The sequence below is a fragment of the Pyxicephalus adspersus genome, chromosome 3 (genome assembly GCF_032062135.1).
Source record: "Pyxicephalus adspersus chromosome 3, UCB_Pads_2.0, whole genome shotgun sequence".
NCBI classification, from domain to species: Eukaryota; Metazoa; Chordata; class Amphibia; order Anura; family Pyxicephalidae; genus Pyxicephalus; species Pyxicephalus adspersus.
The window spans coordinates 108,252,924-108,270,426 of record NC_092860.1 but is presented as its reverse complement, the minus strand read 5'-3'; the positions used below and the strand labels follow the sequence as shown (position 1 = coordinate 108,270,426).

Below are 17,503 nucleotides of genomic sequence, written 5' to 3'. Positions count from 1 at the left end.
TATTTTTAGCGTGATCTGAGTTTCTGTAACAAATATAGAGACTTTTTAGCAAATATGCATTTACTAAGCATTTCAACTGCTGGGATACTTGATTAACCTATTGCCAGTAGTGCCTCTAATACCACCAACACATGTGTACGTCAATATACTAGAGAACCAGGACGTATTTTTAGCTCATGGCCTTTTGTGTAATGACCAAATGCACACATACTTCATGTTTTTAAAGCTGAACTTCATGTAAGGCAATTATAGAGTAGATTTTCTCCCCACTGCAGGGTTAAGTGCTCTATTTTGTCTAGTGGGGGTTGATAGTTTAGGAGAAAAGCTTACCACATCTCTTGCTACAGCTGGCCCTTTCTTCATTTTTGCCTCCTTCAAAAATTGGTCCTGGCCTGACCTTTCTGCTTACGTCATTCCCTTTAATGCAGGTCTGTTCAGTCTGCATTGTACATGATGACACTGAAGCCCCACATACAATTGAAAGCTTTGAACAATGCATAAGAGCACTAGAACAAACAAGAATTTAACCATTGCATTTGGCAGAGGGACTCACTGCATGGTAAATGTTAGTTTTATCTGGAGTTCAGCTTTTGCTCATTCATTAAATGGTCAGACTATATGCCATCTACCAATAAAACTAATGATATGTGGTTTTCACAGCAGTCTATTAAAATAAAAGCCGGCAGCGCTGAAATAATACTTCTTTTTTTATGAAGGCACATGTTTTCAATCAATTATATGGCATTAATTAATGTGCTAGTTTATCTGAACTGTCATGTGTCTATCATGTGGCATATATCTTTTATTCACTTTTTTTAGATTCTGTTCAGTCAGATTTATTTCAAAGTATGAATTCCTTTGTTTATGGGCAGGGGAATGTTTCTAGCAATGTCTGTGTTATATATTGCTTGCTGTGGGGCTTATGAATCATATTGTAGAAATGATGCAGTATAGTGGAATATGTTCACTTGAAGCATTTGAAATAAAGAATAACAACATGAAAGCAGTTTTTATGTGTGACGAGAGATAAGATGAACCAGAATTTTTTCATTCTCTGGGTTCAAACCAAATAACAAGTTTCTTTTATTGATTTGTATTTAACATAATATAGTTTGTAATTTTAGATAACTGAACAATAAATATTATAGCTTCTAATCCCTAAACAACAGCTGATTCCAAAAGGCTCAGCACAGTTGTGTGCATTATTAGTAGTTAAAGTGGAACTAATACTATACTTATCTGTCCCTGTTCCATCACAGGGCACCGCCATCTTTTTTCTTCTATACTTCTGCATTCCAATCCTAAAGCAGAACTAAAGTGAATATAAAAAAAGCACACTTACCTTTAGTCCTGCAGATCCCTCAGTGACACTGGACCACTCGATCCGGTCCTATGTCTTCCTAGATTTCTTCTTTTTCTTGGTGCTTGCTTAGCGTCGCCATCTTCAATCTTCTTTTACAGTCTTTTTGCTATGTCACCTGATCTCACATTGTGCAGGTGCGAGATCGGGAGTTCATAGCCTGTTGGTTTCCTTAGTGGAAAAAATGCCTTTTCTGCACATGGCTAAGATCACCGCGGTGTTGCACTGAGAAAAAAAAAATCGGTTACATTTTTACTTTACATATAAGGGTTGTCTACCCTTTTATTTAAAGTAAAAATGTTGAGTTTAGGTCTGCTTTCATGATTTTCATGATGCCTGCTCCGGAGTTTATTTAGGCTCTGCAACTACAGGGGAAGCCAGGATTGCCGGGTATCCTGGCAACCAGCCCTGTGCAGCTCAGTGATTTTGACCATTCCATGGAGGGATCAGGCAGGTAAGATTGCTTATTGCAGTCAGGACATCACCGGACATTCCTATCGTGATACTGGATGCTGCATAGTGATCAGACAAGGTAAGTATGTTTTATTGCCAAAGGGACATTTGTTTTCCTTTTTGCAAAAAAGCCCTGCCTGATCACACATTTTTCCACCTTATTTTATGTGTGCCAGGTATTGGTATGATATGAGAACAATGTAATTTATTATTTTTATTACATACATGTAAATGACAGACAAAATTGGTCACCCAAAGCTGCATTCTCTTCTAACCACCCTAAATTGTATCTAAAAAAAATGTTCATAAGCCTGTGATTTATTATTGCTGTTTGTGTCCCTACAAGATTGATACACCCTTTTTAATTTGACCTGATAAACGTTTGCATTGTGGGACTAAAAATGAAGGAGATTTTCAAAATTGTGCATTCAGAATCCTTCAAAGATGACACGAGTCACAGTGACCACTGTCTAAGACTGGGGCTACTCTGTCATACTGCTGCTTTTCCACTGCTTCCATACCTGTATATTAAGACCAAACTAATATTAGTAATCTGTTTAGTCTGACACCGTCACTAATTGCCCAAGTACAGAATATTGTGAGTAATTGCTACTGGTAAAATTATTTAATATAGTTTAAATGTTACTCTTTTACAGTGTACAATCTAATTCCCTTACTTGCTAAATTATCTTTTATATCTGTAAAAAAATAACTCTGAATAATATCTATTAACAACTGGCATGCATTTTCTGGGTTCTTCAATTACATTCATCTGCATTGTTTCCATTTCAGAACTGGTTGGAAAAGAAGAAAGTGTTTCTTCAAGAAGTACACAAAATCAAGAAGGCAGAAGAACAAGAAAAAGAAAAATCAAAATTGGTAAATTCGCAAAATTCATTTCTGTTATTAAAAGCACTGGCTACCTTTATAACAAGGTATTACAGCGCAGTATGTGTTCCGCTGTACATTTATAAAATTGATATTTATTTTCATGTTTCAAGGTAGTTGTGCTTTTTTCCACTCTCTTTATCCAACCATGTAATTGCTATTATTTCAATTATTGTACAATCCTGTAGTCAGTCACCCACCTCCTTCGTACACCTGACAGAACTGAATAAGCAGCATGAAATCTAATGTGCGTCATGTTTACTGACAATATCTTTATATGCTAAACTAGGTGATCTGACTAATATCAGCCCAGAGTAAGAGCTACTTGTGGCTTAAAGCTAGGAGTGTGTGACTAATTGGTCCAGCCTATTTCCATGGTCATTTCAACTTATGTTGTAGATGATGAATCACCAACTTCCAATTTAAATATCTAGTTTATTAACAGACAACATATTTGTGAAATTGAGGATGTAAAAGGTCTTGAGATACGGCAAGCTTTATTGTATATGACCTTACCAATTATTGTTAGCCAGAATTTATATAGCACAGACATATTTTGCAGCACTTTACAAAGTTCATTGTCATATCACTAACTGTCCCTCAAAGGGGGCTCACAATCTAATGTCATAGTCTTTTGTCAATAACACAGTCTAATTACAATTTTTGAGGGAAAGGGGATTAACCTAACTGCATGTTTTTTGGTATTCTGTTATTCTCCTTTAAATTGGCACTATGGCAGGGAGATGCTCATTTTTTAGGAAACTATCCAGCTATCAAATAATCCTTTGTATGCCTGAAATTTGCATACCTATGTAGCGCAGAATATATAGGAAGGTAATAGCCTACATTTTAGTGTAAAACGGCTGTTTGTGCCAAATATGGTCTACTGTCCACCAATAGGAGCATGGTACTTGGTATGAGGACAAAGGCAAGGTCAGAACTAGCATTGAATACTAGAGAAGACAGGTTTGGCAGAAAAAAAAACATTAGTAGCAGGGGTCAATAAGGAACAATAAGGTCAATAAAGAGCTGTACAACTTGAGATTTATCCTTTTTTTAGATACTGAAGGCCTCCAAAAATTCAATTCCAAGTTTGGGAGAGGGTCAGCAGAGTGAGATGTTTCTAGGGTAAGCAAATGGCACAATTATAGGGTCTTCCTCCTGGACCAAGAAGTATTTGCATAATAATGTAAACACCCTTAGTGAAGGTAAGAGTATTGTTCTATCTTGAAAGAAAGGAGCACAGAGATAGATTGGCAATATTATTTGGGTACAAGATAGGGAAGTTAAAAGAATAAAAAAAAACATGGATTTATATGTTAGGCATGTATTAGCTCTACCTTCAGTAAGTGGATAGAAATTTAGACTTCATTTTCAGTGTCCTCTTCTCCGCCTTTGTCATTGTTTGCACCGTCAAGTATACATCTTTTATGTACCCCATGTTTATTTTACAACACCGTTTATTATGTTGGCACTTTATATGCTGTTTATAAGATTTCCAGTTCCCTGATATATTGCATTATGTAACATCATGTGTTATGCAATAAAACACATAAAATCTATTTAAACAACTGGTGTTTTTAGAATGCAATAGTGTGGGTGGGGCAAAATGTATCACCCATTGTATCTCCCAAGTTCACCTATGATAGTCTATCTTCTTCCGGTCTTGGAGAGCTTTAATAAATCAGGCCCAATGAGTGAGGTCCTATTAACTCTCTATAGTGATATATAATATAAAGCGATCCTTATTGTAAAACACTAAATATTAATATATTATCTGTATCTAGATAAATGTAGAAGTGCCATTTTTTACATATAAAACTGTAACCATGATTTGGATTACTACTGTAGAAGAAAGCTAGCACACTCCTTTTCTGGAAGGTGTATTATTTTTAAATGTTATAAATGACATAATTTAAAGATTCTGCTTGGTACTACTTAAACGTTATCCCTCTTCTTGCGATGTGAATACATAAAGGCCCAAACTGTATATAATTGTAGAATATTAAAAGCGTGTGTATTAGTGCACCATATGCTTCTTAAGTACCATTTTCTTTCAAAAGACTTTGACAAATATAAATCCTTTTCTATAAAAAACTAGACAAGGAGTCTTGGATGGATTTGTGCAGAAGGCGAGTTTAAATAGATGGATCTCAAATGAAAAAAATAAATGGGAACAGTGGTCCTGAGGCTTAAAATATTGCTGACGCTTTGGTTTTTCTTTGCAAATCACCTTCTTTATGTATTGTCATTTACATAACATTAGTTGTATTGGCTAACTGACATATTCACATTAGCCATTCTATTATGTTTTTTCTATAGAGGCCAAAAAGAAAAATAAACATATTTAATCCATTTAGTGAAAATAATGTGAACAATTACTGACTATCCCTCAGAAATGTGTACTGAAATGCTTGAGGACTGGTTGTGTAGCTCAGAACCACATATACTTAAAACAATTGTGTCTGCAGGAAAAAAGCATGAAGAAGGAAGAGGCCATTTCTGCGTTTATGGCCTGGAAAACAGAAAAGAAAAAGGAAATAAAAGAAATTCAACTGAAGCAAAAAACAGAAGAAAGGAAAAAGATGGAGGAGCTTCAGGATATTGCACGCAGGAAGGAAGAGTGCAGAAGGGTAAGGCTATTTGGAAGGACTAGTTACGTTTATTAATAACACGTGCAATAATTGCTATATCATTGTACCAGTCTGAGCCATTAATACCCACACATACAGCCATTATTGCAGCTATAGGTAACCCATGTAGCCACTGTAAAATTTGTAGGCAAGGGTGTCCTATTTTCTAATCATTCCACCTTAATCCAGTTACAGATCTGCTCTGTGAAGTTGTGTAAAAAGCACTGGAACACAGTGCAAACCTAGGTGGCTGCAACCAATCTGTGAAAATATGTATACTATATTTAGACTTTGCCCATGCTACTTTAAAGCTGACTTTCAGTCTTCCAAATATTCTAGCACAGCTGTACAGCATTCTAGCCTGCACTGAAATTGCCTAAACCATATCTCCCTGAAAGTCTTAACATTTAAATTCACTTCACAATGGGCCTGATTTATTAAAGCTCTGGAGAGGATACATTTTCATCATTGAAGCTGGGTGATCCAAACCTGGAATGGAACTGATCCAGGATTCAAAACATTTACTAGCAAATTGCAAATGACTTAAGAAATCCATTCCAGGTTTGCTGGATCACCCAGCTTCACTGATGAAAGTGTATCCTCTCCAGCCTTGGAGAGCTTTCATAAATCAGGCCCAATGTGAGCTTCTCAAAGTGTTCATTAGAAGCTTGGGCAAGTCTGATAAAACAGAGTATGTTTAGCCAGATTACACCTGGCCCAGCCCCTTCTCTTACTGGGCTTTAGTTTATTAACATTACCAAGATTTGCCTAGGAACACCAGCTCATGAAGACAGACATTCATCCATCCATAAAACATTCTGATAGATGTATAAAGTCCTCTCATGGCCCAGCCTACTGCTTATTTTTAGGTTGAGGGCTCATAAAAGCTGTACTGACGCAAGATGCCCTGATGTTTTCATGAGGTTACATACAGAACCCTGCTGAACCCTTCCATCAGCCATGACCTGTCTGCATTGCATAGGGAAGCACAAAATGAAACTCTGGTGATGTAGTTAGATATAAATGAAAGAATGCAATGAAAACAGAATTTTTTTTATTAACAAAAGGAGTTAGCTTTTTCATAATAGAAGAGGGAAGGAACCAGGGAAGGCAAAATAGAAGCAGAATAAAAGTAATCTTTCATAAACAGATAATAAGCAGTATCAGTGTACACTGTATGACTACCTTCAGGGAGCTTAATAGCTTTTGCCCTTTTTTCCAGTAATAAAGCGAGGGTGGATGCTTCTTTCTTTACTTTTGTCTAAAATCTGCAAAGTCAAAGCTGTAAACATGACTGTCAACACAAAAAAACACAAACTAATATCTGTTTTTGTAGGCATTTGAAAAGTGGAAAGAAACAAAGGAAGAATACTTAAAAGCAAAAGCTCTTAAAGAAAAAAATCTTGAATTAGAAAAAAAGCTGAATGAGCAAAAAATGATCATGGAGAAAAAAAACACCAACACGTCTGCTTTTAAAACATGGTAAGAGTACCTGCTGCATGATAATCACTTACCAATAGTAGAGTTATTGTGCACAGAGGTGACCTTTTAGCATCAGGTCTGGTATATGGAACTCAAAGGGCCTGGAATCCATTGCCATGTCAAGAGTGTTTGTTTCATGTTTACATTTCAAACCGTTCTGAGTTTCACAGTTCACTCCAGTCAATCATAAAAAGCTTGCATTAACATAAAAAGTTAATAGGCACAGGGGACACAGCCTACCTGGGTGGTGCCTTAGATTTTCATCTAAGCATCGTTGTAAGTCCTGCCCTGCAACCCCTTTGGCTGTCAGTAACAAAACCTTCTTGATCTCTTTGTATTCCTACCTGAGACCATGTGGGTTTAGGAGTCCCAGGTTCCAAACTCTGGATGCCGTGTCTTTATATACCTCTCTTTTCAAACTCTCCACTGTCCAGGACAGCTACTCTAACTATGCCCATTGCTTTTTCAGAAAAAAAAAAACAACTTGCTGAATTGTAGGTGAATGAAAGGGCACAAATTAAAGTAGTTATGTATTCGTTAATACATTATTAATTGTATTTTTAATGCAACTAATGTAATTACCTGAATTTGACTTGGTGTTGAACGTCCTGTAGTTCCCTGTCCTGTACAGCAGAGTACTGCTTTTTATTTTGTCTCTGTCTCTAAATAGGGTAGTCAAGGGAAAATGTATAAATTGCAATAAAAGGGGGGGGGGGCAAAAGGGAGAACCAACAAAAAGGAAGGAGGCAAAAATGCACGGACTGGGAAGGATGAGGGAAGCAGAAAAGTAAAAGTGGAAAAGGGAATTGAAAATGGGAAGATCTCCACCAGGGCTCAACCCCAGGTACAAATCATATAAAAGGGAGATTAAGAAATAATAAACCCTGCAAAACTCTGAACCAGGATGGTTCCTTAAAAATGCTCCAGGCAGTCCAGGTCATAAAATTTTGTTCCTTACAATCATCCTCATCAGTAGATAGTTGTTCTAGGTATTCTATATAGTCTAGTTTTTTTGAATCATTTATTTAGAGAAGGAGGTATAGGAGAATCCCAATGTCATGGTATGACTACCATAGCTATAGTCAAAAATGTCTAAATATACCCTTCTTACAGTCCCAGGGATCAGAGAGAATAGTGTAACAGCCGGAGTATTCCAAATTACTTCATGAGTGAGCAATTTATAAACCTTAAAAACATCTTCCCCGGAACCCATGAATCAGCTTTACCCTTTAAAAAATAGGCCTTTACTCTTTAATACAAGTGTTACAGTAGTATTTATATCTTTGTAGTGGCTATTATGGATGTTTGACAAATTTGATAATGTGCCAAAAATAGGAATGAAAGAAAAGAACTAGTGCTAAAGGAAAAGAAAAAGGAAAAAAAGAGTGAGAAACTGCAACTGGATAAACTAAAATCTGAGAAAAAAGAAAAGGAGCAGAAAGCTTTGGAATTATATGAGGAATGGCTGGTAAGTACAGTGATGTCATTACAACATGTAATGTTTTTTTCTAATTTTATTCTAGTGTTTTTTTTTTCCTTTTCATTTGTCCAAGTGCCCAATGTAGAAATAAAGGGTCATAAATATATATATATGTATGTATTATAGCTATACAGAATATTAACACAGTGGTTTTCTTTTTAATAAATGCACATGTAGCAGCAAAAATAAATCTTTAACAATACCTTCATGTATGATTAATTAACATTAAAGGAACGCCGTTGCTGGTATACAAAATAGCTGACCTTAGTAAAAAAGGTCTAGTTGCTGTATACTTACCAGTCCAAGGGTAGAGCTCCAGGTACCACTGCTGTCTGATATTTCCAGGTGTGTTGGGCCATTGGGCACTGTGGCACTTCCTGCCATACCTCCACAAAATACAGTAGTTTTTGATAGCTTCAACATCCAGTCTCTACAATTAGATATTTAAACTGACAATTTCACTTGAGGGAATATGCATTTTTGTATGTAGAGGAGGGCAGCTACATATCAAGCAGTGATAATATTATTTTGTGGGCAATTCATATATCACAGTGTGGAAATAGAAGCAAGGGGGCATATAGGTTGAACAAGATTGGCTGAGGGGGAGGGAAATAAAGCAAACATTTACCCAACCAGAATCATGCATTTGATGTCCTATTTGTGGTTTTAAAATCATTCAATCATCTAGGAAGGCTTATCAGTAAGATCTTCGAATATGTGTGTGGGAATTTGTGCCCATTTAGCACTTGTGAGGTCAAAAATAGAATTTGAAAAAGAAGGCCTGGCTTGCAAACTTTGCATCCCAAAGTTGTTCAGTATGGCTTAGATCATAGCTCTGAGCAGGTCACTTGCAATTTTCCAGACAAGACTCTTTAAATGATATCCTCAAAAACCTTGCCATATGCACAAAGGTACAGACTTGGAGGAACAGAAATTAGCCTAACTAAACTGTTACTGGAAGGTTGGAGCCAAATAATTGTCTAAAAGGACTTTGTATGCTGCAGCATTCACAGTACCATAACTCTGCAATCTGGAGGGGGAACTACTTACTTTTTGCCATGCACAGCATGTGTGTGTATATATTGTTCATCTGCCTGCTAATTTAAAATTTGTTTTAGTTTTTACTTTAACAACTGTTCTAAAATATGTTTTATCTATTTTCATACAGTCTTTACAAATATACAATTAAATAATGGGAAAGGATTCCCAGAACACTTAGCTAAATATTTCATGATTACTTGATGGCTTATGTTGACAGGCTTAAAAACACAGCCATTACTGATCAAACCAAACTATTATTTATTGTAATGAAAGCAAAATTATCTGCTTTACCTACAGTTCAAATATACCTCAGTAAGACCTGTGTCTAAAGAAATGCAAAACAACCAAGAAAGCAGATCAAATACAGCCACTAAAGTGCTATTTTTTGTTCTCTATTAACAATGCTTGTATGCAGGGCCCCTTAAAACTGAACTGTAGTCATCAAGAAAATGCCATGTAATGCAAAAAAAAAAAAAAAAACCTTTATTGACCTCGATTTTCATTTAGGAATTTTCTTAATGCCCACAACAAGGCTTGAAAATGTAATGTTGGATAATACCTTTCAGTTCTCTATATCTATATGCTCAAAGATGCTCTGTCAATAGAATAAACTGAAAGAGATTTGATATGCAATATATTTATACTCGATAACTCATCTATCCTTGCTCCATTGCAGGGTGTCACCGGTTTTTTACTCTCAGAGGCAGTATGACGTAAAATGGGAGTTCATTTATCCCAGGTAACCAAAGCTGGCATTGCGCATGTGCAGTTCAGCTTTGTCACCAGAAACCCTAAGCGATCAGGCAGGTAAGACAGATTATTGCAGAATCGAACATTGTCCTTTTCTGCAATAATGACCTGCCTGATAAAGCATTTGTAATAATGGGATTTAGGTTCCACTTAAATGCACTTAATAACCTTAATAACACAGAAATGTAATTATAAATCCACTGGGCTGAACATAGATTGGTGTTAAGAAAAAGTATTTATAATATATAACTAATACCTATTGTACCTTTATAACAGGAGAAGAAGGAACAACAGGAAAAATTTGAAAAGAAGCAGAGAAAGCTGCAAATGATTTTAGACGATGATCCCCCTCCTCCGTGGAGTCCTCCTGGAAAAACTATTCCATCAGGCAGATGACTGTTGCTTCAGTACTCTCCATGAACGTTTCACTACAACTTGTTTGTGTTTTCTTGTTTTATTTCTAAACATTTGCACACAAGGGGGTTATATTTACTTGATGAAGTTATATATCATTTCAACATAACATAGAAAGCAAAGCCTGTGACTCAGCTGTATAGATGCTTAGGCTGGGTCTACATGGACGTTTTGTAAAAAGGCATGTAAACGTTCCTACTGCGTTTATAAGCGTTTTTATGCACTTATTCTAACGTTTTAAAACTTTTTTTAAATGCTGGAAAAAGCTGAAAAACGTCTATGCCGCGTTTATCCGCGTTTTACCGCGATTTTACAAGCGTTTAGCACTTGAACAGTAACCCTGGGCAGTGATTTCTGCAAGTACAGGAAGTACATACATCCCTGCATACATGTGATAATGTGATCATGCAACAGTACAGTGACAAATGTAACAGTATACACAGAAAAGAGTGAAAAGAGTGCAAAGTGAAGCACAATTAAAGACAATGACTACACAAGTGATAATGAATGACATTTGCAGGTGTGAAAAGCACAAAAAGCAAACACAATGGCAGACAATCTTCACACGTGCCAGGCATAGGTGTTAATTTTTAACAGCATAGTACATGTAATTATTCATGCATGACACATAGAATAGTGACACAGAACACAGGCTATTGTTAAAACGTTTGTAAAAGCCTCCATTGAAATCAATGGAAGCTTTTTTATTGACAATTTCTAGCATACATAAACGCAGGAAAACGCTCCCATTAAAATCAATGGACGCGTTTTCCCGCGATTTCCAGCGTTTTCCCGCGATTTACCAGCGTTTTAATTTTTTAAACGTTGCAAGCAACGTTTAAAATAAAGCTCAAAAACGTGCCTGAAGGAAACGTCCTGGTGTAGATTAGCCCATTGGAATGCATGGGGACTTCAAACAAGGGCTTTAAAAGCCTCAGGTTAAACGCTGGGGAAACAGTCCGTGTAGACTAAGCCTTAGTATGGAAGCTCAGGCACATCTGTTTATTTTCTCAACAGTTGTATTACCAATGTAAAAAGTATATACAATCTTGCTGCATTACATATTATGTGTTATAACAAAGGATGTTTTTAAACTGATGATCCATTCCATAATGGAAATGGAAACGCCCTCAGGACTTGACAGTGGGACATTCAGCTATAAAACATTCAGCTTTTATTAGCTTTTTTTCATCTTGGCAGAAAGTCAGTATGGCACCTGTTTTTTTTACTGATAGGTCTTCCCATTTCTCCCTATACTTTATGCCACTGGCAACTCGGGTTGGTTAGAATGGAATGTGTCCTACAAATAGGAGCACCAGTTACATGTTTTGGCCCAGGCAGAAGGGTTTTCCTACTTTAAACCTTTAAAGGAAATCAGCTATTAAAACAACACAGAACACAATAGTTGTTTACTACAATTATAGCTCTGTATTTTACTAAAACGTTCAGTATTGTGTTCGCATCCTAGTGTAAGTCAGGGTCACCACTTCACACATAGGGCCTGATTTAATAAAGCTCCGCAAGACTGGGAAGGATAGACCGGGGGAACTTGGTGATCCGGCAAACCTGGAATAGATTTCTTCTTAAAGATCATTTTAGTTGGCTAAATGTTTTCAATCCTAGTCCTGAATAATTCCAGGTTTGCTGGATCACCTAAGTTCTCCCATGATAGTCCATCTTTTTCTGTCTTGGAGGGCTTTAATAAATCAGGGCCATAGTATCTGTATGTTAGCTTTTGGAACACCACATGCTTATGAAATCAGTCATATTTCTCAATTAAATAAACCGCCTCAATAAGTAGCAAATTAAAGAATAAAATATAAAATTATATAAAGCATGAGTAGCATAAGTAGCTATGCAATGTCCTGCAAAGGGTTGGGATGGTACTGGACCAGAATTTACTATTTAAATTGCACATGTATCTTGCCCATAGCAACAAAGTTATGAGGTTCACTGTATTGCAGAAATATCGGTTATCTTCTCTTTAATTTTATGGTGCTCTCTTGTTACCTCAGTCTAGTGCTTGGGCCCCAAAACTACCCAGTTGACCAAATAACTGGCAAACCAGAACAAAAAAAAACAGTTGGGCGATACGTATATAGCTGTTTGCATGCAAGTTCTGCTTTAAAAGAAAACATAACATCTAGTAAAAATTAAATAAAACTCTGTAGTTTGTTATGCAAGGCAAAAAAGGCCAACTGTACTACTGAAAAGATTGACTCAAACAATGTCTATCTTTGTTCCATTGTCTGGTAAGTAATATAGCAAGACCCTCTTTTGTGTAGCTGGTGGTGTGCATAGGGAATGCCCCATAACGATTTAATACATAGCAAACTAATAATGAAAGCCAAAAATGTATACATTTAAATGACTGTCTACTTTCAGTCCTCCTTCATTGTGTTTTTTAATCTCTATACCGAGGTACTGATTATTTTATATGATTTATTTTTGTTTTAACTTATTTTATATGTATTTGATATTTATGAGATGCATTATGTTTTTATTCTGGTGTGTCAAATTTTAAGCTTTATTACAATATTCTTCTTGTCATACAAGACATTAGTTCTCTGAATAATGCAGAATCTGTTTGGCTGTCACTTTACCTAGAATAATTACCTTGTGATGCTTGCCTGCTTTGTGGAGTGACGCACACAGAATGGCTGGGTTTGTGACCACCTGTAGACAAGAACAAGAATATTTTGCTGTTTAAAAGATATACATAAATCACATATCTGTTAATTAATGTATGTTTTTTGTACTTTAGAAACAGATGTAAATGAACCTGTTAAAATGAACAAATTATTTGGGTTGCCATTACAAACTAAAGCAAAAAAATGTCAGCATGACAACCAAACAACTTTAGTAAATTACAACTTTAGTTTAGAACAAGATTAGTAAATTTGCCCCATGTTTCTTCTATTTCAAATTTTTTTATTGAAAAACTAAGCAAAGTTGCAGTCACAATAGTAATGTTACAAGTTGTTCTTTTAAAGAGTATGCAGTAAGTTCTTCTTAGACATACATATCTACCAGCCAAACAATAGAAATGACCATGATTAAAGAGGACCTAAATTAAAATTTTAAGCTTACATAACATGGTGAACAGCCCTTTTTATGTAAGAAAATAATGACCTTTTTTGTGGAAGGGGGTTTAAAACCCTTTTTTTATATATATAAAAAAAAAGGTAAAGCCCCTCCCCTTCTGTCTTTATCGCTACGGCAATGGTGAGCTCAGGCTTCTGATTGCTCCTTCTGATGGTAAAAAAGATGCGGCGACTGACGCTTCCTCCACTGGGGCGACAGAGGCTTCCAGGACAATGCGGAAATTATCCAGGAAAACTCCAGAGAAATCGACGAATCTGCGAAGGTAAAGGTGAGTGAGATTTTTTTTTTTTTTAGTTCTGCTTTAAGTTCAATGACCAGACAGTCATCACCAGGGTCATGGGTTCTAAAGTACCTTATATAAAGGGCCTGATTTATTTATGGTCTCCAAGACTGGAAAAAATTGACTACCGTGGTAGAATCTGGGTGATCCAGCAAACTTGGAATGGATCTTGCTCCGGATTAAAAACATTTGCCAGTTAATAGCAAATCACTTTTAAGAAGTCCATTACAGGTTTGCTGGATCACTCGGGTTCTCCCTCGATAATCGTTTCCAATTGTGGAGAGCTTTGATAAATCAGGGTTAAGGTTTCGGGGTGATAATATTTTGCTTATAAATGGAGATGTAATATGCCAATAAGTAATAGAGAAGGTTCGATCTGTTTTTAAAGGATTGCTCAGAAAGGAAAGGGGTGGAGGAGGAGGATTGCATGTTGAGAGCTCAGGTATAGATATGGTAAGCAGATGGAGTAGTCATAAAAAGTTTGGAAGAGAGAGAGAGAGGATAAAGGGTTAAAAGGAGGGAGAGTGATGGAAGAGGAAAAAGGTATTCATTAAGAAGGCAAATGGGAAGGGTATCACAAGTCTCACAATATAAAATCCCCATAGTGAAAAATAGTAATTAAATATACAAATGGCCAAAATGAATAACATCTGTGCCAGTGTACATGCTATGGTGACCTTGTATGCTAAGACATGGCCACCATATGCAAAGTATTATGCCAGGCAGCTGAATCCTCATAAACGTGCATGGGGGTCTAAACAGCATTTATTTTCAAAGCCTGTCAGTGTAACTGAGGAAGTATTTTGTTTTAAGCAAGTAGAAGCATAGTAGTGAAGTTGAAAATGAAAAATGTTGCAGAATGTAAAAGTTCATGACAGTTTGACAAATAATGGAGGCTTATTTTCAGATAATGTTAAAAAAGCATAGATAAAAGTGAATGTTGTCAATCCACCACCCAAAAACTGTACAATCCATAACTGAAGGAAATAGAGATACTTTAATAGTTTTATCTCAATTTATAAAATCCAGGTTCTTCATGAATCTGCACCACATCCCCTAATTTTGACAATTTCTTTTCATCGTGGGATTTTTGAGGTACAGTTCTGCTGTGACAGGGACATATGTATAGCTACAGACTTGGACTGATTAATTATCAATCCTGAAACAGTGGCAGAATATTAAAGAATGTCTAGCAAAATCCCAGTTTCTTTAGATAGGGTGTAAAACGCCTCATATGTTTTCGGAAACAGGATTTTCTTTTTTTTTTATAGGTTAAGCCAATGGGATGTAACATCTTCAGAATGTTGTTGTCAGTCTTGTTTGGATCTGGATAAATAATTTAATATTCAAAATAAAGGGTATAATGGGCCTATTTTGGCCCAAAGGTATATATATATATATATATATATATATATATAAAGCTATGTTCAAAATAGGGCAGACATCTGTCATTTGATTTGAGCGCAGGGCTTATTTCCATTTAAGAAATATTTTCCTTAAAGCCATAGTGGAATTAGAATGGGAATTCAGTAAATAAACATTAGCAAAAAGGTTATTACCTTGATTATTGAAAGGCTGTGATGGAATGGCAACTTTGTATGACCAACACTGCATCCACAGCGGTAGCAGGAGATTAAGTATTAATGGATAAATATTGCATGAATTTTAGTGTATATCTTTTGCAATGCCTTAAATACATAGAAAGTAGACATTGATCATCCAATATGGGGTAGGCTTGGTTATGCAGTTTGAGGTATGGATGATGAAGACCAGGTGTTGGTCTGACGATTAGCTTGGGTGGATTTGTCCATATTTAAATTCAATATTAGATCGGAATCAGCTGTAGGATCAGAATGTAGTTTTTAGGAAAGGCCACATGCATTGATAAAATATCAAATTTATATGTTTTAAAAACTGAAAAAAAAAGTAAAATAATTTGCTCAAACCCTAATTTGTAACAGACTATTTTGATACCAATTCCAAAGAAAATTAAAATCACTAGGTAGGAAAAGCATTGAATATTTACCCTGATGCAACATGTGTGGGCTACAACATCGACAAAGTCTGACCATGAAAATCAGCTTGATAGACATGGTCATAAATAAATTCTGTTGAATAGAATAATTAAGAACAAAGCACAAAAAAATCTGTCCATATTGTAACAAACCTGACTAGAGAGGAGCTATGCAAGATTATGGACGAAAGCTAGTTAAAAAAAGAGAAAGGAAGAACGCGGTAGTTGTATGACATCTAGGATAATGCAGGTAAAATAATGTTCAGCATTAATATGGCAAAAGCCAAAGCCAGAAAAAGAGCAATGGAGGAATCAAAGTTCCAGTTTTGAAGCTCACCAGAGATTGCAAGAGCCCACAGTAGTTGAAAGATAGTACAGCATCGAGAGTCATAATGGTGAACAATAAATTATGTAACAGATTTTCTCCTTCCCTAAGTTCACTTTTTTATTATTATTTTTAGAATATATGTGCATTTGACTGCATTCATAAAACACAGAGCTGCTTTATAAATGTCCTGAAGCAACTTTCATTAGAAAAGTGGTGGTATGGCTGGATGGTAAAGCAGTAGTACTGTGTATTCTTCAGGATAGCAGCAAACCATGGTCACCTTCATCTTGATTTTAAAAGTCTAATTTCCCCGTACTAAGATACAGACTAACCATCTAATGTTTACCAATATACCCTGTGGTTAGACAACAGCTGGCATTGGTATTTGTGACTAAAGAAAAAACAGCTCAGCAATTTTTCAAACTCACTTGCAGGCTAGTTTAAAATATAAATATGCCTGTCACCAATATTAGACAAATCCCGAATGTATGCATTGGTCATATTTCATAATCCAGTTTACCGAGTTCAGCAGAAGACATAACCGGGATTAGAAAAATAATCACTCAACAGGTCATGTCTTCTGGTTGGATTGGTAAACTGGATTTTGAAATATGACCAAAGCATACATTTTATAAAACAGATGCATAGTGCAGTAACTCACAACAATCAGAAACTCTTGTCCATTGTTCTGTTTCTTCTATTGTTCCTGTGGGCTATTGCAATTTCCAGTTACACTAAAAAACATCACATAAAGCAGCCTGTCAATTAAACCTAAAATATTGATCTCAGAAATATTGAGATAAGAAAATATATTCAATTGGTAAAAGCAATCAGAACAGTGATTATTATTGCAGTCTGGCATGTGCTAGATGATGATTAAGGGCAAGCTGCTGATCCTGCATACTGCCAATTGCAGTGTTTAAATGTAATATTCAAATGTTCTTTTAGCAGATTTAGAATGTTTAAACAAAAATGATTATGAAAATTACATTTCTGCAATATGTGCCTCATTATATAATTATACATTTGCTTTCATGATTGTAAATGGCCACTTGCACAAGAAGCTGTGAATGAAGGTTTTTCATTTACCAGTAGCGCGACTAAAACCTTACTAGAAGTTGTAATGTTCTTGACCAGAATCAGTGTATCTTCAAGAAAAAAATGTCTATTTTACTGCATTAGCACAGAAGGAGCTCAATTTATAAAACGTAATCAATCATTCCCTCGTGGGAATCTTCCAAGTGTATATTTTTTTTAATAGCAGTAATCGATTCC

The 17,503-nt window shown here is 35.9% G+C and overlaps 1 protein-coding gene across 1 annotated transcript in view; it reads left to right on the top strand.

Annotated features, from left to right (window-relative positions):
* Positions 1-15,222, top strand: part of MAP9 (microtubule associated protein 9) — a 52,146-nt gene extending 36,924 nt beyond the window's left edge. The window contains exons 10-14 of the mRNA XM_072405961.1: positions 2,606-2,692; positions 5,173-5,334; positions 6,671-6,816; positions 8,152-8,284; positions 10,364-15,222. Of these exons, the coding sequence (XP_072262062.1) occupies positions 2,606-2,692; positions 5,173-5,334; positions 6,671-6,816; positions 8,152-8,284; positions 10,364-10,483 (648 nt within the window). The 3' untranslated portion in view covers positions 10,484-15,222. The remainder of the gene's footprint in view (positions 1-2,605; positions 2,693-5,172; positions 5,335-6,670; positions 6,817-8,151; positions 8,285-10,363) is intronic.
* The last annotated feature ends 2,281 nt before the right edge of the window (positions 15,223-17,503 follow it).